The following is a 22,845-nucleotide window of genomic DNA, read 5'->3' as shown; positions in this document are numbered from 1 at the left end:
CATTGCTGCTTACACTGCGAATCTAACAGCGAAAGTCATCAATAAGTTTCTCAAACAAGTGACTGAACCGGCTTCTCTCGCATATTCGAATAGGAGAGAATGTCTCGGGCGGTGTCTGCGCGATCACAGGTGCAGCGATTGTGGACTTCATGGGGAAAGTGGTCGAACTGCAGATGCCTTTTGCAAAAGCGATTAATTCGTTTTAACTAAGCGGATGTTGTATGACTTATTCAAAGTGATTGAGTAGACGTTTCCTGTCAAAATACACTCACTGGTACCGGCACAGACAAGCTCGTAGCGGCAAAGGCTATGTGTACATTTGATTCACTCCTCCTGTATTCAGATATTGCTGTACAGCTGTACCCGTATTCTGGTATTGCTATTCATGGCGAGGCAACACCGTTAACGACGGTTCTCAGTTGGTACATTGTTGTGACAGTAAATCAGATGCAATATATATTGTTGTGTGGAAAACGTTTATATATGCAGATATTATCGGGTAGTTGGGTAGGGCCCCGTTTGTATTGATGTGTTCAGCAGAGGTTTCAACCACGATCTGACAATGCCGCAATGGGTCATGCTGATTACTCAGTTGTCAGGTTGTGTTGTGGCAATGCTGATACCGGTACAGTGTTGTGCGATTTTGTACCTGAGTACCGAAGTAGACTATGGAAGTACCAGCAGCACTTTTTAAACAGAAATATTACACCCTCTGAGTTCTGACCTTCAGGCTTTGAACTGAGTCGGAGTTTTCTGCATGGCATCTTTTACAGTTTTATATTTAGACTAGCTATGGATATAGCACTAATTTGCATTTTTATGTTAATCTTATGCCCTTATATGCAGTTAGGGGAGAGGAATGAATTAAGGTGGTCAAGACCAGCTCAATACTGCATAATTTTTTACGATTATGGTATATCCAAACATATAGATCTTGTGTTTACAGGGGTTAGAGCAATAAAATCCCCAGTTTATACATGGATATATAGCAGGATAACGTGTTTTGGATATTGAATGAAAAGAATTGGAAATACTTGAATTCACACATGAAACTGTGAGAAAAGTCTACTTAACAAGATGGTTTCCATAGCAATTTCGTGGATTAGCTACCACATTCTGCTTCCTATCACTCTTATTGCAAGTAAGAAGTTGTATTAATATTATTCTTGTTGTAGTGCTGTATATACTATTACCATGTATTCAGTGTTAATCTGTGACTTTTAAAACTATGTTGGTGATGGCTGAATGGTAGATCCATACCATATCCAGAGTTTCTTTGACAAAGATGATTTCCATGTTATTCAAGCTAGTATTTATTAATCTCACTTATGCTATAGTAAATCTATATGCATCTTCCAAAGCTGAGATGATGAACGTCTGTAACTAGCAATGTGGCGAACATTGCCCAGTAAATTGTCGCCACGGCAGTACGGCACACTTTACAGATAGTGCAACATTGTCTCTTTCATAGAATCCCATTTTGCCGATGAACAGACACCCCTTCTTCCGGAGACGTATGGACATTGTTGTCCCTCAATATCGGTAAAAATACAGTAAAATGAGGTTGTGCAATAAACTACAGTAATATGAAGCACAATCTAAAACCGCCATCATTGAATTCCTCAGGGAAAAAATCCGATTTACTGAAGTAATAAATTTTACCCTGGCATTCGAGAGTTTTAGCAAAAATTGCCAATTTTGGTCATATGACATCCGCGACTAATTCAGATTATCATTGAGACAAGCATGGCACGATATGATGCATAGTGCCAGACGTCCCTCATTTGTGAGGCGCATTGAGTGTTTGCTTTATTGAACCAAATGATGGACATTCTTGAAATTTGGAAACTGTGCCGTACTGCACGATAGTGTCATTGATGGCTTACGACTTCTTTATTTTAAAATAAATGTTTAACATTTCGAGCATGTTTGGTATTAATATTATCAGCATTTCAACAAATTTATTGAACTTATATTGCTGTATTTATTTTCAGGTGTGATATTTCGCTACAACATCTTTTCTTCAATATACTTGATTCTTGTTCTGGTTTATCCATATGCACCATATCTGACTTATGCCACAAAAGGTACGGTATTCGTTCTATTCTAATCTTCAGACAAGAATCCAATTGTGACAGTTGGTATCCCCATGTTCCCATTGAAGGGGGTGTGGGCACAATTCATAAAAAGTGTTTCAATCTAATACATTTCAATGAAATTGGAAATATAGTTAAAATATAGTTGCATATCCAGCATGGTTTATTTTTTTTGCTTGTCATATGACATGAGAGGATAAACTTCTTTTGTATCTATGTCACGCTCATGGCAAGTTTTTTTAGGAATGTCGGATTAAAACATTAGGAAATGGATACTTAAATATCTCAAGCCTTGGTCAGTGGAAGCCAACGATATCACCGAGGATGCATGTAACATTATTACAAACATGAAAGTCTGTGCGGCCTATTATAAGTGACTTGAAGGCTTTTTCTGGAAGAAGATATGAATCAATCACACATTTAAAAGTTTTCTAACATTATGTGTTTCAGGAAAATGTTGCAGTTATTCAGCAGGGGTTCTCGCCATTTCACTAACTTTTATTTTGGCTCAGATTGGATTTCAGGTTGCACTGCTTGCAACATCACCCTATGGAGAACTGGTTGGAGATAAGTGTAAGATCTTCTATATTATTTATCATCATAATTACAACGAAAACGTGATACATGAACATTTCTGACTTTAACAATTTATATCTCATAATACTCAGGCATTAAAGAAGACTTGAAATCTTGAATTATATTTTATGTTTTGGTTTGAATAGCTCTAATCATGATTCAATTTGAATAATATGCAATAAAAAGTGGCGGAAATTGCTAGAAAAAGTAGAAAGTTAGACTCAACACAAATTTACAATTTAAAATATAATTACTCATTGAATATGTTTGCTTTCAAATACATATTTCCTGTCTCATTTAGTATTTTCTATTAGGCATACAACGACCATTCATTTTTTTATTTTGCTTTGCAGGCACAGAAAAAGAAAAGATACTTCGATACATTGGACTAGAAAGGTGTGAATTTAAACAGTTACAATAATTTATTTGTATTTATTCCAACCTATATGTTATGCATTTGCATCATTTTTTCAATTGAAATTCTGGGGTCCCGTGTATAAACTGGTGTTCGTGTTGGCCGCAATAAACTCAATATCGGGTCACTTCTAGTTAATGTATTTTATAATATTGATTGATGCGTGTTGTGACATGACTATATTTAACATGCAAAAGATTTACTTTCTGAAACGTGTGCATTGATGTTTGAGTCATCGACACATATGACATGTTTACGCCTAAAGACAATGGTCGAATTTACATATATACATGAACATATTAATCACCATATGAGCAGTTACCGTATGTCAAAATACTGAGTTTATAAAAAAACTTAATGCTAAAAAGTTTACAATGATTTTTATATAAAAATTTTTTTTTTAAAAAAAAGTTCGTACCAAATAACATTCGATGTGTACTTGATATAATTCAACAACTTCAAATAGAAACGGATGAAATTAGTATTTTCCGAGAGTCATTCAATTGGATCAAAAACTCTTAGTCTCATCTTATCCATACTTTTCAAACAAAATTCTGTATTTCCCTTGCACATGCTGAATACTTTGTACATACACTGTTTGTTTACATATGAATACGTCTGACTCACGTGGTCGTATTTCACGTGATAGGTAACATGATATTCTGATGCATAGATAGTCATATTTGATCAAGTTGGTTTCGGAAAAGTGATTGAATATGGTCTCTCTGTACATTTCATATCAATAATTGTTTTTATACCCTAATTATGTGAAAGTTAACCCTTTTTTAATTTTTATCCTAAATTTATGATTTATTTTATCTATTTTTGTGTTTAGACTCGATGAAATGGCTGTTGCAGATGTGTTTCGATTTCTTCTTCCAGATGTTTTATGTTTCCTCATCGCTACATTAACATTTGTGTTATTGAAAAGAACAGGTTTGTCTTACATGTTTTTTGTAGGTTTTTTAGATACAAAATTTGCAATGACAATTCAAACAACAAGTGATATGCTTTAACTATAGCAAGGGCGTCAAATGTTTTTACTCATTAACTCCGTGGTTCCCATAATATCGAACTGCTAGACACATTTACCATCTGTTACAAACGTCACGACTCGTTGAAAGAAAAGACGACTTTATAAATATTTAATTATAAGCAATTGTTTTGTAGTATCTGCAGATTCTTGGCAGATTTGGTCATTTTATGTTAATTTCAAATGTTGACAAATGAGAATTAATTTTGTAAGATTTTTTGGGCAACGTATTCCTAAGTGTTTGCTTTGAACAAGGCTCTGTACAAGCAGCTACTATGTAGCTACTGTGTTTTCGAAGGACTGTTATCTTCCCGATCACATGATGCATATTCAATTTATTACACCCTGGATGAAGCTGTGGGATTTGAACCAGAGTTTTCAACCTGCGATAACATCATGGTTATGCCACAGCATGATATTTCGTGATGCACTTAAAGTGATACCTCCGTAGTATGTGCAACAAGATGGCGGACACAGGAACGTAGTATGTGTATCAGGTTAGGGTTAGGCCATAATTTCAGATGCAAATACTTTTAGAGTCACTTGGATACTCGCTGAACTCGTAATAGAACTAAAATAAGGAAAATTGGAATAAAATTATGACCTAACCCTAACCTGGTACACATACTATGTTCAGGTGTCCACCATCGTGGTGCATATACTATGGAGCACCCTTCAAAATTTCATCTTCTTCATTAAAAAATACACAGTTTGAGAACAACTGCATCAATCAATTGACAAAGATAATTTAAATTTTACTGATTAATTCCCATTTCAGTTGAACCTGAGGTTGATCAACAACAACAGCAGAGCTTAGAAGGCGAAAGTTTTGAAAACGAAACTTCTGTAGATGCAGTATCACAAGCTTCTAGTCGGTCTGGATTTGGATTCAAATTTCTTCATGTCACGTCAACAGCATTGAAAAATGCAGCATTGCTTTTTATAACAATTGTCACTATGGCATTAGCAGGTATGTTGCCTATAGTTACTGTTATAAGAGCTTACTCTATATTACAACCAACCATGATACAATTTTTCTTATATTAACATATTTAATGGAGAGCTTTGGGCATTTGACCTAAATATATTAGTTTTGAAGGTAAGGATCTCAGTTTGAAACTCATGTCCACAACTGCACCCAGGATGTAGGAGTAGGCAATGTCAATGAGGAGTGGGGGATTTGAATCCTAAATATGTAATCTGCGATGCCAACACAGTTCATAAACCTCATGCTTTAATATTAATACCCCAACTTGTGGCTCGACAATTTTTTCTCTCTAGCAAAACAATGCTGGTGGATTTAGATGTATAGTTCATGTTTGTTTTATATTTCCAGGAATTGCGAACCCATCTTTATTCTCTGGTTTATATTTGGTCGTTTTTATGCTTCTAATGACGATATGGTCACTACATGGAAGAATGCTGGGAACGGGAATCGCTATTCTGAGAGTCGTTGTCTCAATTGTTGCTGCAGTTCAATTAGTAATTCTTTTCTTCTATCAGATGGAGTTCTTTCAGAATTCATTACCAGCAAATTACTTGGGTGCCAGGTATGTGACTTTAAATTAACGGAGAATTGTTGTGTTGTTTAACTACATTTTTTAGAAAAATGTTGGGCATATAGCTTGATGTATTATAGATTAGTCTTCCAGTGCTATGCTTATTTTAAATTTTTTTCAAGAAAATACAAAAAAATCATATTAGTAAAATACTGATCTATATACATTAAGCTATATGCAAGGTCAAAGCAAGCATTATATACACTAAATATACACCAAGTTCAAAGCAAGGTCGAACTCGATCGATCGGAAGCGAAGGAGACTAATGTTTGAGTGAAAATAGCGTGTTTGCCCTTCCTTGCGTTGCGTATTACTATTCCCTATTAGACATTGTGCTAAGCGGTAGGAATATGCTCAACATCGCACCTCTGATTACCTTGCCTAGGTTCAAAGGTCAAATGCTGGGGGGGATTATTGTGCGCAAGAGAATTTCAGGATGCCTCAGAGTATATCACTTAACTTCTGGTCGATTATAGCTTCTTCCACCATCAAGTCCTTAATCTGGAACATCTGTTTTACTATTTGCATACCCAACATTGTCTGTTAGACGGACAGGAGGTTTATCATATGAATAACCCATCTTATCCGCTATCCTTTCCCCTGAGATAAAATTCCTATTCTTATTTCAAATTTTAGGTTGATGGGACTCACACCATTTGTCAATACAACAAACTGTCAGATCCATGCTTATGAACTCGTTCTAAACACTGGAATAACTTGGACCGAATTTATCAGTCCACCTCTCACATTTCTAATGTATTGGATGCTAGCTATGGGTGTTCGAGTCTTCTTCACTTCAGATAAGGTAAGATGAAAATAACATAATAAAATTTACTTAAAAATACTCAAAATTGTACTGTTGTGTATAATTATTGAGATATAACTCTGTAACCAACTTACTAAGCTATGTCAATTGGCAATAAATCTTCGGTGTTTGTTATACTGTAATCATATAACATTGGTGGCTTATAATATCTGCATCGTACTTTTAATGAAATTATTCCCTTTGTCAACTATGGTTCTAATCGAATCTAACAGTGCTGTCCTTAATGAGCTGGGTAAAGACCACTTCCAAACTTTAAAATTCTCACATTAAATTAATAAAAAATAGTCCAGAAATCAGTTTTTTAAGATGGAACACCTCGCAAAAATTCATACTCTTCAAAAATGCTAAGAGATTGGAAATTTACTGTCAATTATATGTCTGTAGTGCAGGCTGAACTGTTCAAAAATAATCAGTAAATTGCTTTGAAAATCCATTGTAAATATTCCACATTTTGCATTTCTGGCAACAAAAAGGCTGTTTAATGTTGTTATATTATACCCTGCTTTCGTTGTTACTAACATTTCATTGATTACCAAAATCTTACTACGTTCATTCCCCATGATGACAGAATAAATTACATTCTCATGGAAGTTCTGACAGAAGAAAGAAAAGGAGGAAAGATGAACGCATGGTATGGTTGATTAATATTGTGCATGATTTGATTTTCTTTTAAATTAATATTGCAAATTATTACCATTATAAACAGTTGATTAAACTGGAACAAGTATTTTCAATAAAAAAATGTAGAACAAGCGTAAATGCTGGGTGATTTAAGAAAGTTTCAGGTCATGCTTTTTTTTTACTTTGTTACTGAAAGTATTAGATTCAAACCCCACCAAATTATCCATCGTGCAATAAATTGGAGAGACAATACGTCAAACGGAGGATTCATCTTTCTCAAAAATTACATAGTTTTTTTTTACGTCATGGTGCCTTCTCATTTAGAACAACCCTGTTTGGTAAAGTTTGAAACAAGTCATTAAAAAACCTGTTCAATTTTGCCAGCTAATGGTTTTTTAATTAATGCAAATCAAGTTATTTTGTATAAGTGACAGCTATTTTAAGGTATCCATTTCACTTATGCATTATTATTGATATTTGATGTACAGAGCAAATTTTGGAAAAAAAAACAATCTAAAACATCAAACTATTTATGTATTGGTCATTGCTATCATTAGGATTTATCATAAAAACCATAAAGTTCTTGTCACTAGATATTTAATTGTATGTGTTTCTTGCATTAATGTCACCTAGGCTATTTATTTCTAAAGTGGAAACAAGGATATTTCTAATTTTTCAATTTTGAATTCGAAAGTTGAAATAATAATATCACTGGAAATTTGGATATTACATTAACATTAAGTCATAATCTACTCAGAGATGGGTCTACTCTACTTCAGAGTGAGTGCTGGTATCCTTGATTTGGGAATTGGGCAAATTCTATTAAAAAAAATTAGATTCTCCATTTATCATAATTGAAGTAAATGTGCTGGTCAATGGTTTTTCAAAGAAAAATAGTTTTTTAGCTGCCTCCTTAGACATAATAATTGTTTTATTCTTTTTCTTATTGGAATTTGAAAGTCAATTTTCTTTAGTTAAATTAGCTTAATTTAAATCTACTGACTATTATCTCAGCTCTAGCCCAAGAATGGATGCAACTGAGTAATTTTGTATTTTGAATACTTTTTGAAAGAATATTTAGATTACAGAAATAATAGATATTGCATAGCCTATTATCTGGATTGTGACATAGTGAACAAATAAATATACACAAATATTTGTAAATTTATAGTTATCAAATTTTACTACTGCAGAATGGCGGAGATAAACATTATTTCGATATCCTACAATTAAATATTTAGTAGTTGAAAGTACTTCATTTTTTTCTGACCATCAGATGTGTAATTTATGACAAATTTTCAATGAAAATGCTCCAAATTATTCCTAAATCGAATAATACCATTTTGAATGTATTCGATATACATTTCGTTTTGGGCCATTGGCATCTCTTTTTCTGCTCAAAACCATTCATAATCAAACTTGTTCGTCCCATTTTCTATTGGAATTTAAAGATAATTGTCAGTAAACTTAACTTATTTTTAAAACAACTTTAGATTAAAGCCAATTAGTATTAATGTAGTAGACCTAATCCCTCATGGACTGTCATTTACGCTTGAATTGAGTAGACAGATGGTGGATACATATAACCACACTTTTTACTGGTGAAGATGATTGATAGATTTTAATGTTTTATTTAAATACTTTTACGATATATAGGCTATCCATCATGACTTTTCTTGTTTGTATATAGTCTATGAGACGCCCTCTCAGTAAATATTGTGAAAATAATCTTACTAAATCCGTATTACAGCTTAGCCTTGAATATATCGTAAGAAAAAGATCAACTTTGTAATTTCCTTGCCATACATCTTGCAATAGAGATGTGTTGAATTTTTCTAGTTTCTCAGATTATGAATGTGTCAAATATTATGTTAATATTGGGTATTACAAACCAGAATAAATATAATTTTTGTATTGTAATTCACTAATTATCTAATTGATGTAATTTTAGTTGTATTTTTCAAATTTGACAATTGGCCAGGGATAAACAAATGTAAATTTTTGGAAAATTTGAAATTGGCTATATTATTTCTAGTAAATTCTTCGTTTTAGGAACGAATTGGAAACGTTTTAACTGAAAATTTGTCATTTTGCACATTTGACATCTCATACTCTGACTAAATAAACTTATTTTCACTTCTGACATTAGAAAATAAAAAATTAATTAAAGGAATGATGTTTATCTCGACCATTCTATATTGTCAAATTTAAATTTTTTTATTATGATTTTGTTGATTTATTCAAATTTCCCTATTTAATTTGACCCAATTTTAATATATACAATATTCTGTATTCGAAAATATTATGACGGAATGTATTCAGAATAAAAAATCATTTGATTTTGGCCACCCCTGCACTTGTCGTAGTTTTTGAAGATACATTGCACCTTATATTGATTTTGCATTCACTGCCAAATATAAGGTTCACTTCATTGATAAGTCTGAAAAATTAAAGTCTTTCGATTTAATAAAGTAATATTTTACTGACGGAAAATTTATATGATTGGCACTGTATCTGATCAATATTTGATACAACAATTTTTTTTTGTATAATTCTTTAGTAGCTTTCACTCACGTAATTCAATCACACTAATCAATGATCGCTGAATATATTAATGCAGCACTCTGTAGCATTGAATAAACAAAAATTTCGAACATGTAGCATTTTCAGAATTATTATGGGATCAGTAATTCAGAAAAATCTATAATCTAAGTATTTGAATTCTTTTTGAATTAAATTTAATTGTCGATTATTGATATAATTTCAAAATATTTTCACAGAAAATTTGGGCTGATCAAAACAGATTTTTGGCAATTTTGATTTCAATGAAGTCTGTCGAAGGAGGCCTATTTTTATGACTCCCTAAGATTTGCACTTTTTTAAAAAATTTCACATTTGCTAAATTTTTGCATTTTTAATTGAATATGACCAAATTTAAAACATTTTCCAGATTCAAAATTAAATTTTTAGGTCACATTTGGAGTTGTCATAAATTACTTTGTTATTGCAACCTTGTGAGTATAAAAGATTTTAAGTTGATATTGGTGGAAATCCATCTGTACAATATTCTATCTTCACACTTTCACAAAACTCTTGTACATCCACACACTTAACTAATTATGGAATTCAATCAATTAATGGCGGTAAACAATTTTTCCACTTCTACATAGGTTCGATCCAAAAACATTGCTGTCCCATCAGATGATATAAACATGCAAGTACGATTGAATGATTGTTAATATAATTAACATACATTTGCACTGTTGTTTGATTTGCATGCTGCATGAGTAATTATTGCTATCATAAATTAGTTGATAAATTTATATGCATTTCATAGTAGTTGGATCAAAGATGTATTCTTTCCAAATAGTTTGATGTATTAGATGATTTCTAATGGCAATCATTTTGTGCATTGCTTTATTTTATTTACAAAAAATTTCGTTTAATTTTAGACTCAAGTTTAGCCAATGTTTGTTCATTGCTCTGGTGTGTCCATCGTCATATGAAATCAGGGTTGTCCATATCTAACTAGTTTATTTTCTCTTTAGTTCTGACTTTGAAATGAGCTGGATTTTGAGTATTTAAAATAAATATGTTTTGCTAAAAAATATATTCTATGCTGAATTTTACTCGGTCTGATTTCACATAAAAAATAAATTCAATAAAATTTCACAGACATTATATCAAATGGTGTGCCTTCTTGCTCAGAGCATTGTTATGAGTGGAAACTGTCAATCATTAAAAATTTGTCTGAAATTCCTGGTAATTTTCGACTTGATAGTAGTATTGTGAGCACTTGTCAATAAGTGCTAATTACAGTCAATAGAAACATCTGCAACGATTGATAATTACCACTCTCAAAAATTCAAGGCACTTAGACTTATGCAAGCAACAGCTTTGTCATTCAATCAAAACTCTCAATCTTTCAATCCAAATACTCAATTCTTATCTAAATACTGTTTCAACACCTTCTATTAAACCTGTACTTGACTTTGGACTTTGGCTTGCTAATCCCAGCCTAATCTGTCAATTGAAGATTTAGCTTGAAATAATACCTTTTAATTTGGATTAGAAGGTGTTGGGTGAAGATTTAGGTATGCTATACTGGTTTAAGCTGGCTGAAACATGTTGGATAACATTTTCATAAAATTTTTATGATAACGTCTATTATTAAGATTTACTGTGAGATAATTTAAAACTAATTTTTTAACTGTATAAATTATATCTCATTGGATTAAAATGGGCTTGCAAAACAATATTTACTGAATTACAATTTTTCATGAAATCAACTATTGCTTCTAATTGGTGGTAATGTCAAATTTTTTTAGCGTATGATTTTATAAAAAAATGGGATTTCATTTATTCCATCTCTTTTGTGGTTTAATCATGATCATAATCATGAACAAGAAAAATTATGATAGATTATTTCGAGATTTTATTAGTTTTGTTATTTTTTTATTATTTAATATTAATATCATACTAGCTAGATTAACTGCAACAGCATTGTCATAGTGAGAATTTAAAATGTGGAAGGTTTTTTGCCTCACCCTGTCTTCTTTTAGTGTTGTGACATGTAGATGAAATCATAGTCTCCATAAGTGATCTCCATACACTTCTGTCCATTGCCTTTTCTATGAGTTTGCTGTTGTTGACACCCATTGCCTTGCACACACAGTCCAGCATCCCTATCCTTGGCTCTCCTACCTTTAGTTTCATTCTTATCTTGTATATTAATTAGATATATTTATTTAAATTTAAAGTTTTGCTACTTTTTCTGAAATAAATCTATCTCAAAATTAGATTTATACATAGAAGCCTATTTACTCAGTTCTAGCATTTTTTACATTTTGTTTTTGTAATTATTATATATCAGCTGGATACAGAAAGAGAGTCGGCTGAGGTAATTGTTGAAATTAGTTTGGGTGGAATATAAGTTTTTCTTATATTTTGTGAACAAAAATCATTTTGATAAATTGTTTTTGATTGTTCCTATTTTCACTAATATTAATAATATACCAATTTCATAACTTTATCATATTTGTTGAGTAAAAACATACATCATCTCATGTGCCTGTGTTTACCACATAAAATATGTCCGTTTTTGTTTTCATTCAAATTTCACACTCACAGTCACACGATTTCATTTTAATTTTTATCCACATATTTTTTTTACAGTCATCTTTATTTCCATTTTGAATTTTATATAAAATCATATATATATATATCTAACAGATTTGCTCAATGGATATTCAGTACTGCATTTCTGTAAATGATAGTTGTTTTCTGATTCTCCTCTGGAGTGTTTCACCAAAGCTAAACTACCATTGCATAAACTATACTAAACTAGTGTTAGTTTGTTGTAAAGTAATTAAAAAAGGAAACATTTCTAAGCCTATTGTATAATTCTTACATTCTCAACTCTTGTACTTTGTAAATAACCACCCAAATGCACATACACGTTATATCAATTATATATATTGAATATTTTATTATCACCCTTCCAACAGCCACTGGTCCAGGAAGAAGTGACTCCTCATGCCTATGATGCCATCAATGCACCATCAACATCTGTGACTGGTAAAGTGGAAGAAGATGTTCCTGATGATGGAGGTATTAGTACTGGAGTATTTTTGCATGATTGGTTTTTTAAGGAAATTTGGACACTATTTCAATATATGCTTGAAATGTAATTCGGCAAAATATTACGTCAATAAATTTATAATTTATGCCTTGCAGTAAAATCAATTTATACTTTAACATAGCGGCATAGCGCAGAGTTAAATGTCATATTTGGTCAATAATATCAAACAATGCTGAAAACATCTAAAATTGAAGAGATGCCTATATTTTTCGAAACTTTGAATTTGTACATTTTGGTCTTGGGAGGTTAATAAGACACCCAAAAGAAATTGAATATTGCAAATTGCAATCGATCAATTATATTCGATAATTCTTGTATTGTAAGTTAAATTAGGAATAGTTTCATCTGAGAATTATCATTACCCATTATCATTAGGCTGTAATTATTCTCTGGGAAAACGAGAAAGTCTTTAATTGAAATTCTGAAATGAAGAATATGAAACCAAATCTAATAAACTGAGTTTTTCATTAAACTCAATCTGAAATATTCCGTATCCTATGGGATCATTTTAGAATGCATTCTGAATAGTCAATTAATCTGCTTCGGCCAATCCTGCTTGAAAGTTTATATTGGTCTTTTTTATAACTATGAAATCATAATTATCTCACTTAATAATGAATAGCTATTTACCATAATTTTCTATGAGAAGATGTATTTATATAAACCATGAAACCTCATGGGAAAATTGAAATTTGGCAACACAACATGCAAAATTTTCACACCATTCGCTCATTGTTTCTCATGGGAATGACAGAATCAAACTCAGCCTGACCTCGCTAAATAGGAAATGGTGCAGTTTTCAATTGCTGATATAGTGTACTCGGCAGTCATTACTATTTTTATGTTCCCAATCTTTTTTTCTATTATATCGAATTTGCATGGTCATGCGCTCTCAATGAGAATTATAGTCAACTAAATTGTTATCTAAGTAAAGTTATGGGTAATCGCAAAAGGCTATTGAAATCATAGAGATTCGTGGTGCTTTGAGCAACTACAACTGTCTCTCCATCTCCAAGCAAGGTTGAATATGATATGACCAATGAAATTAAAAAAAATACAGAAAAAATACAGACTTATGATCGTGCAATATTTTGCTGATGAAGTGGGACGCTTACTTGGTTTTCAATTGAATTTTTTTATTTTTCAGAACACCCAACTGAAACCAAGCAAGGATTTCTTCACACAATATCAGATTGGATGTCAGGATTGAAAAACCAGAGTTTCTATGTCATAGTTCTAATTGTAATGATGGTAAGGATATTTGAATATACCTAAATTTTTTAAATTCTGAACTTGAAGAATATCATTTAAAAATTGGTTTTTGAACGCAAATTGGACCTGTAAATAATTTTGCTCAATTGTTTTTGTTGGTTTTAACTAAAGAGTTTGTGTCGCTCATTTTTTATCAATGCTAAATAATTTGACAACTATAACAACCTAATAGCAGCACCATGAACAAAATTTTAGATTGAAATTTATTCTAAAAGCACTCTGACAAATTTTCAAAAAATTTCAAAATTGTATTTTCTGAACACTTTGCTTTTCATTAAATATAGTTTGAACAACGAATTTCCTGTTCCCAAGAGGTTTCCGTCTGAAAATGGGCGGATACGCTTCAAAAAATGAAGTTTTGAAATCATGAATTCTTTGTCATATAAACTAACTTTTGATTGACATTTGGATAGCAGTAGCAGGCCAGTATAACACAACTACCCTATTCGAATCATTTTTTTCACCGTTGGTTTCGTATAAGATTTGTTTTGCAAAATCACAGTTTGGCACAGTATATTTAATTTGTGGCTTCCGTTATTTGCAATGAAGAATCTCCAAATGAAGTTCAAACTTATAAATATTATTGAGTTCTATAATAAATGTGCATTTCCTGCAGTTAGGCTAATAAATGCTGCAACTGTTTCCTGCAGACTACAATATATTATCCTATGGTGTAATGCATATAGAAGGGCACCCAGCAAACTACTTTTCAAATTATTAATACATGATCAAATATAGTCTTTATATGTTCATGCTCGACTTTTACTGAATATTATTGCTTCCGGCTTTAAAAATTTGAATCCAGATCATCATTAGCTTTCACTCATCATTCAATGGTGATATGTGATAGAACCTATTCGATGGAAGAAACTTGAATCTTAATAAAACTTGATCTACGCTGTTCCCTGTACAACAATTATAAGCAGCTTCCATTTGTAAACTTTTTAATGAAATTTCTATTACATAAATAAATTTTGTGCTCATGAAAAAATATTTTGATCATTTTTGATATGATGTTGAGAGCATGAAAGCTTTGATATTTAATGTATAATTATTTTCTACATTCTTGTCATCAAAGATTACAAAATGTTTCATTTATTCTTAGCCTTCTTTTGACTTCAGTTTGCTTGAAATTTTTACTCCGACTCAAACAAAAAATATTTTAATCTTTTTACGTTTGGCCATATTAAACTTCTATTCTATTTCAGTCAAAAATCATTGATTGAAAAAATAAAATTTTTGAGAATATCATATAGGCCTATATAAAATATCATCACAGTTTAACAATATAACGTACCAGACCATCCTACAACCTCGCTATCTTTTCACGTTTTTCCAGGCAAAGCTAAACGTTTTATTAATGTTTATATGAAACAATAGGGAAAGGCTCAAATACCAAGGCCAAATGACCATCATTTGAAAACACGAAATTATAAAAAAACATATAGACGTAATAGCCTTCCGAGCATTCTGATTGCTGAAAATTTTATTGGTCATTTAGTTCCGGATTGAAGCGATATTTTTTATGACCCCAAATGAAATGATTCGGCAAAACGTTACAATACTACCATTGGTGTGTTACATTACTCTAAATAAAACAGCCATGATCTATACATATTGCTTTTTTGCCATTAGCATTGGCGCTTATTTTAATGCTGTATAATACTTATACATTTCCAATATATTCATTTTGTCTATAGATGCTAATTCTTCATTTCAACTTTTTCTTTTCCTACAGGCCTGGAGTGTAACGTTCCACAGTTGGCTGACACTCGTTTTATTGATCTGGTCCTGCATATTATGGTTGGTTAAAGATAGATCATGGAGTACCTTGGTCTGCTCTCCTGCAATAACAATTTATGCAATGATGTTGATATGTCTTCAGGTAATTAGATTAGAAAACTAAGTGAAAATATTTACTGGTTTGTGAAATGTAAAATACATTTTAAATATAAATTTGATATATTATAAGGTATTATTCAAAAATTGACCGAATTCTATCCAGTTCGGTATTACTATTTGATAATGCGTTTTCATGATTTCACTTTAAGTCAGGCTCTGGATGAGTTGTCACTTATATGTAAAGATGCAGTACAACTCTGCCTATTCAATTTAACATATGCTATTAGGATTCACATATTATCCAGGGTGAGAGAAAAGGGGATAAGACGTCTTAACCATATTCTCATATATTATCTGCTCATTGTAGAACGGTAACTTTGAATTTCATTTGACCTTTAAATTCTGCATTTATTTTTCAGTTTGTCTATTCATTGAATCTGACTGAAACTGAATTGCCATCATCTGTTATCACAGCTAGAGGTAGAAATATGAGTCTGGCTTCATTTGGAATGATTCATTACTTTGACAACAATCCTAGCCTGTTTCTTGGAGCGCAGGTAACTTATGTAATGCTTTGGTACAGGATGTAGTGAAATTACTACTCTCTTCAGTCATAGCATATTGAGTCTTGGTGATTACTGGGAAAACAGTTGGAAACATTTAAAAAATCAATACTGAGCTTAGGAAATAAGGCACTAGATTCAAGCCTTTGTAAACTTAACACACATTTCATAATTATGCAAGAAGGAATACACAAGAGTTTAGTGTTATTCCGAAAAAAAAAAAATCAAAGTTTTAAACAATCCGAGTTATTGACATGTATTCATAAACATTTACAGCACAGGGTTCTGACATATAGAAGTCCGATTTATGATATTCAAGTTCAAAATTAAATTCAAAACACCAAAATATTTGACTAAAAATTACCAATAGTGACAGACTAACAGTAATAACCAGCGGTGATGGGAGAAATTTCACAAAAATTTTCAAGACATTGTGCAAGACATTTGTTATTCAATTCTATTTATTTTTAGTTGAACTAAAAAATAAGCAATATTATTTAATAGTTAGTGGGTAAACACTTATTTATTTTGACTTTTTATTCACAACTTCACAAAACATTTTTTTTAGATTCTTTACACCTGTGTATTCTGGATTGTTTTACATCAGTTTGTTTATATCAGAAGACATAAATCTGAAATAGGTAAGATTTATTTATTGTTCATCACAGGCCCTAGGCTGCTTGGAGCGCTTCTCTTGGGATTATGAGCTAAAACCTTCACTTGATACCATTTACGTTTACTTCATTAATTTAAATTGAATTGGCTCTGATTTGTTTATTTCTTTGACAGTAATGTATTTGTTCAATTACTTCCAATTTTAAGATTTTATTGTTAATAATTGTGGTTCATAAAATAACAGATGGAAAAGTGTTTTAAGTAAAAATAGGAATTTTTATAGAAGAACAGAGTGCATCAAGTGTTATAAATCTTTAAAAGGGAGCTGTGGATCATTTATAACCCACTGTAAAGTTTAAGTATCAAGCCACAAATGATTTTCATTCACTGTATTTTGCAGACCACTTTAAAAATTTTTTCTTAAAAATCGAGCGTGCTTCTTGTCCTAATAAGCCGGTGCGCATAGTACGGGTCAGGTAGCGCTTTATTGCCTACATTCAAAACTAGTACCAGTCTCCTTTTTCCTAAAAACTGATCCTGAGCCTTATGTATGGACAAACCCCAAATCTAAGCACTTTATTGACAGTTTGCGCCTTAAAGTCTGTAAAATACAGTACTCATTTTGCATATTATATTCCAGATCAAGCTGCAAGAAATGATTCTTCATGGCTAGTTATGGCGGCTACTTACATCAGAGAAAAACTGAGTAAATACTGGATTTTGTTTGTGTATGGATTCCTACTTGCTATCTGTGTTGAGGGAAAACCATCAGGAATTAAACTGATTTATGCATTGTATTTTACATTAAGTGGATTCGTATTTGAGGTAAGACTATTGTGATGAAATAAAAATTGAAAGAAAAATTTCATTTTTGGATTGAGCTGAATTTGCGAAAGAAAATTTTGAATAGCCTATTTCTTGTTAGGATACAGTCCTCTATTTGCCAATTTGGAAACTCTACATCCCCCCCCCCCAAAAAAAAAATAATAAAATAAATAAAAAGTTTTGAACGAATAGATAAAACTATTTTCTTACGTCACTATGCATCTAATCTCTGTGTCCGTGTGTTGTTCAATGTTGATAGTATCATCAGTTAGTGCTGGCGCAACCCATAAATAGAGTTGATAAACGTAAAAATAATTGGTAATACTGCATCCAAATACAATGTAAAAATTCCTCCAATATAAACTACCTTCATCCCATTCCGATTAAATAACTCTGATTTAAATAAGATTATCAAAAGCATTTTCAAACTTTTAAAATTAATTTTTAACAGTTATCATGGGTCATCTGGCGAAAAACTCAACGTTTGTTTCTCTTTGCACTCGTTATTTACACGATGATCGTTGTTCTACTTGTTTATACTTATCAATTTGATGAATTTCCGGGATATTGGAAAAGTGCAACTAACTTTACTAATGAGCAGTAAGAACACCATTTTAACTTCTTCTTTATTAGAAATTTGAGCTTCACCATAAATTTATGAGAAGAGTTCTTTATGTAGTTATAATTTTGAAAAGTATACACCCATAAACTGAAAATACATATGCTGAAATTCCAATAGTGGCTGCAAAATAATTCATCAAATATAATACTGTTACAAAAAAAGAAACGCCTCTAAGAATTCAATTAAAAGAATTTTAAATTGAAGCTTTACCTGAAAATTAATTTCCTAAAATCTAATTAGAGCAGTCAAAATCAGATTCTATTCTCGAATGCTCAACTATGATGATGTCTACGACTTAGCCTTGAGTATTGCACAAGAACTGATTTATCTGTACTGTCATTGAGGTTGCGATTCTGCAGTTTGGAAAAACCCGAAATTTTTTTGACCACAGCACCTAATCGAATGCATTCTTACTTACCATGAAAAATTTTGACATCGGTTATCACCGAATTTTTTTAGAAAGTGACTCCAAAATCATTATCAAAGCACATGTCATATCCAGGACCACTCAGTCCTGATCGAGCTGATATTTATTCAACTGATCAAGATTTTCTGAAATTTTTAACTTAATTGTCTTATTCAGTAGAATATTAACACTGCCATTAAATTCAAAATATTTAGAACAAATTTTTTTCTGGGTATTTACGGTATTTTTTAAACAGCTAAATCAATTTATTGAATCTTCATATCTAAATTGTCAAAATATATTTTTTCCAGACTTCGAGATCTTGGATTGATAAAATACGAACACACAGGAGAGTTATTGCTTCGTATTTGCATTCCTACCTTCTTCCTTCTTGTGGTTATTTTGCAAATACACTATTTCCATGACCGATTTCTGCAGGTGAAAGAAAATTTTGTCATAATCAGTGTAATCATATTTGATTAAATATAACTCTTCGTTGTAGAATAGCAAGGTACAAGTTTTTTTGGACAACTCCATTCAACTTTTGCATATTAATGTTGGACACAAAGTTGGCCTATGATTCATTCTGTTAAATTCTCTGTGTTTTAATAATGGCTTTTCATCATGGCTAATCAATTCCAAATTTTTGGTACTCAGAGATTGGGAGCAATTGCTGCTATATGACTCTTTTTTTCCTTCCATTTTCAAATTTTTTATGTAGCCCAAATTTTGCAGTTTGTATGTAATACACAGGGACTTCTTTATTTGACAGAGTTGTGCAATGGCTTAGCTGTTAAAGCTTTCGACTTAATTGTGTTGGCGTCACAGATTACACCTCTCGGGTTTAAATCCCACTCAGGGTGTAATGAATCGTTACAAATAAAAGTAGATACTCCTATATCCTTAGAGATCAGTAGTCGCTGCTAACTGAGTATGAACAAATAATTAGTAAAGGCCCATGAACATAACTCCCAATAAACACCAACAGGAACGATCCCTCAAGTACAGAGAACACATGGCCACTTTACCCTCACAACTGGTTGTTCAAGATCAGTCATCTGTGACTGATGACATCACAGGTCATGCTCAGCCATTTGGGAAAATGCTAGTTGCCAGAAATACAATGAAGATGCAGATAACATCTGCTTGTATAGAGCCTTGTTGGAGTGATAGGGATGAATAAATAAATATAAAATGTTTTTTTTATTCCAGCTAACCAAGAAACGTTATAAAGAATTAGAAGCTGATACCAATCCAACTGCTGATGAAGACAATAATCAACCCGTAACCAGTAATGTTGGAAATGATACAGACGGCAGTGTTGAATCAATTGAAATGCAGGATCTTTCTCCAAAAGGTTTGTGATTGATTTTGTCTTTGTTGACATAGCTTACAGTCAGTAAAAAGTATTTACCGTTGAAAGGAAGGATAGGATTTACAATATACTATAGGATTGACTAAGGAAGTAATTAGGCGTTTATAATCAATCATTTTTTTTTGTGTAGTATATGAATGTGTTTTATTTGAAAATGTGATGATATTCACAATTATACTTGCTTTAAAAGCTCAGTGCATGATGAGTTGATATTAAATACAAATTAAAAACAAACAAAAAAAAGAAATATCTTATTTGCCCACTTGCTTGCTGGAGTGGCTCAAAATCGACTCCGGACCTGGAGTTTATAAAAAAATTTACACATGGATCCAGTTTTTGAATTTCAGGAAAGCCAGATTTCCGTTACCAAATATATTTTGGCATATGCAAGCCTTCTTTAATTGTCTGTTTAGAATGTTTAGTCGACTTGAGTTTTTGTCAGAAATTGTGGCAATGTGGTCATCATTGTCGAAAGTATGAAATCCAGACTCCCAACTCTGAGGAATTATCAAAAATTTTGACCCCAAGATTACAAAAAGGTCGAAATTCATTCGAAATTTTTGAGGTTCGAAAATTGATTATAACATCAATTAAACATGCCAAACCCAAACTTTCGACTCGTAGCCCAATTCAAAATTTTAATGCCAAATTTTTTGGATTTTAATAAATATATATCAGTTTGGATGTTTCTTACAATGGACGTTCAATTTTCAGAAAAACCAAAGAGCAGTAAGAAAGATCAAGCGGTAGAATTAGTGAAGAAAAGTTTTGATCTGTTCCTTGAATTTTGGTACGGTCTGATCAGATTGATATGGAGATTGTTGGAATTCCACATGTGGAAATTACTGATTGTTACAGTTCTTGTATCTGCTTTACAGAGGGTGAGGATGCCTTTTATCATTATTCAGAGTTTTTTTTTCTTATGACACCCGTCATGCTTTAAAACAAGGCTCTGTACAAGCAGTAAATGATATGTAAGAAACTGCAATTTTTTCAGAAGATCCGTAATCTTTCCAGTTATGACATTGCCTACTACATTTATTATGAGGCAGTGAACCTGATATGTGTAACGTGCGATGTCGATGCACTTGAGTCTAACTGCTAGGCCATTGCGACCACAAAAAAGTTAATGCTATTCAATTGAAATATTATTTTTACTTTGATTCATCTTAACAAAATATAAAATTTGACATTTTTTCTGTGAAGTTGAGCTTTATATAAAATTTTATTATGTATTATGCATAATTTATTATCAAAACTGCAGGGTCAAAATTTCTCTATTAATCTTGATGTATAAGAAAGCTGTAAATCCTAATCAGCTTATTACTCTCTTTTGGCCTTTAATGAGTCCAGGTTGAGAATAGCTAACCAATCATTCGGGGTTGCATTGATTTGTAATATTAGACCATTATGAACCAGCGCTGAGAAAGAGGTAGATGTCTCTCCTGTCAAGGATTGAAACCTACAGCCCATTATGGTATAATCAGCTGTAAAATGTTAAATATTTTACTATTGTGTAGCATGACGGGGCAGCCACGGATTTTAAATTAAAAATGATGTTTTGTAATTGTTCAGCGCTCTTTTAATAATTAGGCTGTTAAATTAAACTATGATTCTTGTTTTCTCAGGCGAGTGCCGTCTTTGCAGTGTTATTTGTGACCTGGGTTGTATTTATTCCAATAAAAAATCTCAGAACATTGCTCTACATTATTACATCAGCGTGAGTATTCGGCATAATTTTATTTGATTATGCAACATTGCCCACAGAATTGCCCTTTTTTGAATTCTTCCAAGTCTTTTCAAAAATGTAATATCATATATATAATAAATTGAATCATGCTTAACAGATAAACATGTACAATCTGAAATATTTTAAACAATATTGAATTTGCCATTGCATTAAAATTAGATGACCAATAATATTATTGGTTTCTGATAATGATGTTTCGTATTTTAATTTTTCTTCAGATATGTTGGTTTCCTGATTCTTGGATCTATGTTTTACCAACTTGATTTTATCACCTTAGCTCGTGGAGATGATTTATATTATAACTGCACATTCTATCTAAACGCTGTAAGTGGAATCCTGTTCACTCTCATTCACAATTAGAGTATATTATTGACAAACTGTTAAATTCGCCAAATGCATCTTTTTATTCAATCGCCTAGTTCGAAATAAGAATAGCATAATCTCTTTTCACAAACTGACAAGTATGTATTTGAGAGCTTTCATTGGATCATAGTCAAACTTTTTCAGACAAAACAAGATATAACTTGATCAAACAGCGAATAAATCACATTAGTAATATCTCATTGAAGTATACTCATGGCAATGGCCACATACAGATCCGAATTTCGGTCATTGAGTCCACAGCCCTGGTTACCATATTAGGTTGGGAAGTCTGATGTGCAGATTCTTTACAGATTACCAACTTGAGCATCTTCGTGTATCCACATATCTTCTATAATAACTTCAATCTGACTATTGGAAAAACATCTTTATAAAACCAAAAACTGCAGTCAAATGAATAGTAAAATAACCTAATTTACATTGTAAA

General features: G+C 31.9%; 1 protein-coding gene across 7 annotated transcripts in view; it reads left to right on the top strand.

The window, feature by feature from the left end:
- The first annotated feature begins 943 nt into the window (after nt 1–943).
- The window catches only part of LOC120337242 (piezo-type mechanosensitive ion channel component 1-like), a 54,736-nt gene continuing 32,834 nt past the window's right edge, over nt 944–22,845 (top strand). For 4 of the 7 annotated variants that reach the window (XM_039404969.2, XM_078117500.1, XM_039404968.2 and 1 more), the window contains exons 1-23: nt 944–1,141; nt 1,995–2,087; nt 2,547–2,669; nt 3,026–3,068; nt 3,923–4,023; nt 4,899–5,090; nt 5,457–5,670; nt 6,316–6,484; nt 7,074–7,136; nt 10,297–10,344; nt 12,000–12,026; nt 12,634–12,736; nt 13,915–14,018; nt 15,778–15,924; nt 16,301–16,438; nt 17,013–17,085; nt 17,700–17,884; nt 18,336–18,484; nt 19,224–19,350; nt 20,125–20,269; nt 21,002–21,168; nt 21,916–22,007; nt 22,256–22,361. In XM_039404969.2, coding sequence (XP_039260903.2) covers nt 1,078–1,141; nt 1,995–2,087; nt 2,547–2,669; nt 3,026–3,068; nt 3,923–4,023; nt 4,899–5,090; nt 5,457–5,670; nt 6,316–6,484; nt 7,074–7,136; nt 10,297–10,344; nt 12,000–12,026; nt 12,634–12,736; nt 13,915–14,018; nt 15,778–15,924; nt 16,301–16,438; nt 17,013–17,085; nt 17,700–17,884; nt 18,336–18,484; nt 19,224–19,350; nt 20,125–20,269; nt 21,002–21,168; nt 21,916–22,007; nt 22,256–22,361 — 2,673 coding nt within the window. In that variant the 5' untranslated portion in view covers nt 944–1,077. The remainder of the gene's footprint in view (nt 1,142–1,994; nt 2,088–2,546; nt 2,670–3,025; nt 3,069–3,922; nt 4,024–4,898; nt 5,091–5,456; nt 5,671–6,315; nt 6,485–7,073; nt 7,137–10,296; nt 10,345–11,999; nt 12,027–12,633; nt 12,737–13,914; nt 14,019–15,777; nt 15,925–16,300; nt 16,439–17,012; nt 17,086–17,699; nt 17,885–18,335; nt 18,485–19,223; nt 19,351–20,124; nt 20,270–21,001; nt 21,169–21,915; nt 22,008–22,255; nt 22,362–22,845) is intronic. The other 3 variants (XM_078117502.1, XM_078117501.1, XM_078117503.1) reach the window with 3 other exon arrangements.

The sequence above is a fragment of the Styela clava genome, chromosome 10 (genome assembly GCF_964204865.1).
Source record: "Styela clava chromosome 10, kaStyClav1.hap1.2, whole genome shotgun sequence".
Lineage (NCBI taxonomy): Eukaryota > Metazoa > Chordata > Ascidiacea > Stolidobranchia > Styelidae > Styela > Styela clava.
The sequence above is the reverse complement of the archived record's forward strand: the minus strand, read 5'-3'. Positions and strand labels throughout refer to the sequence as shown.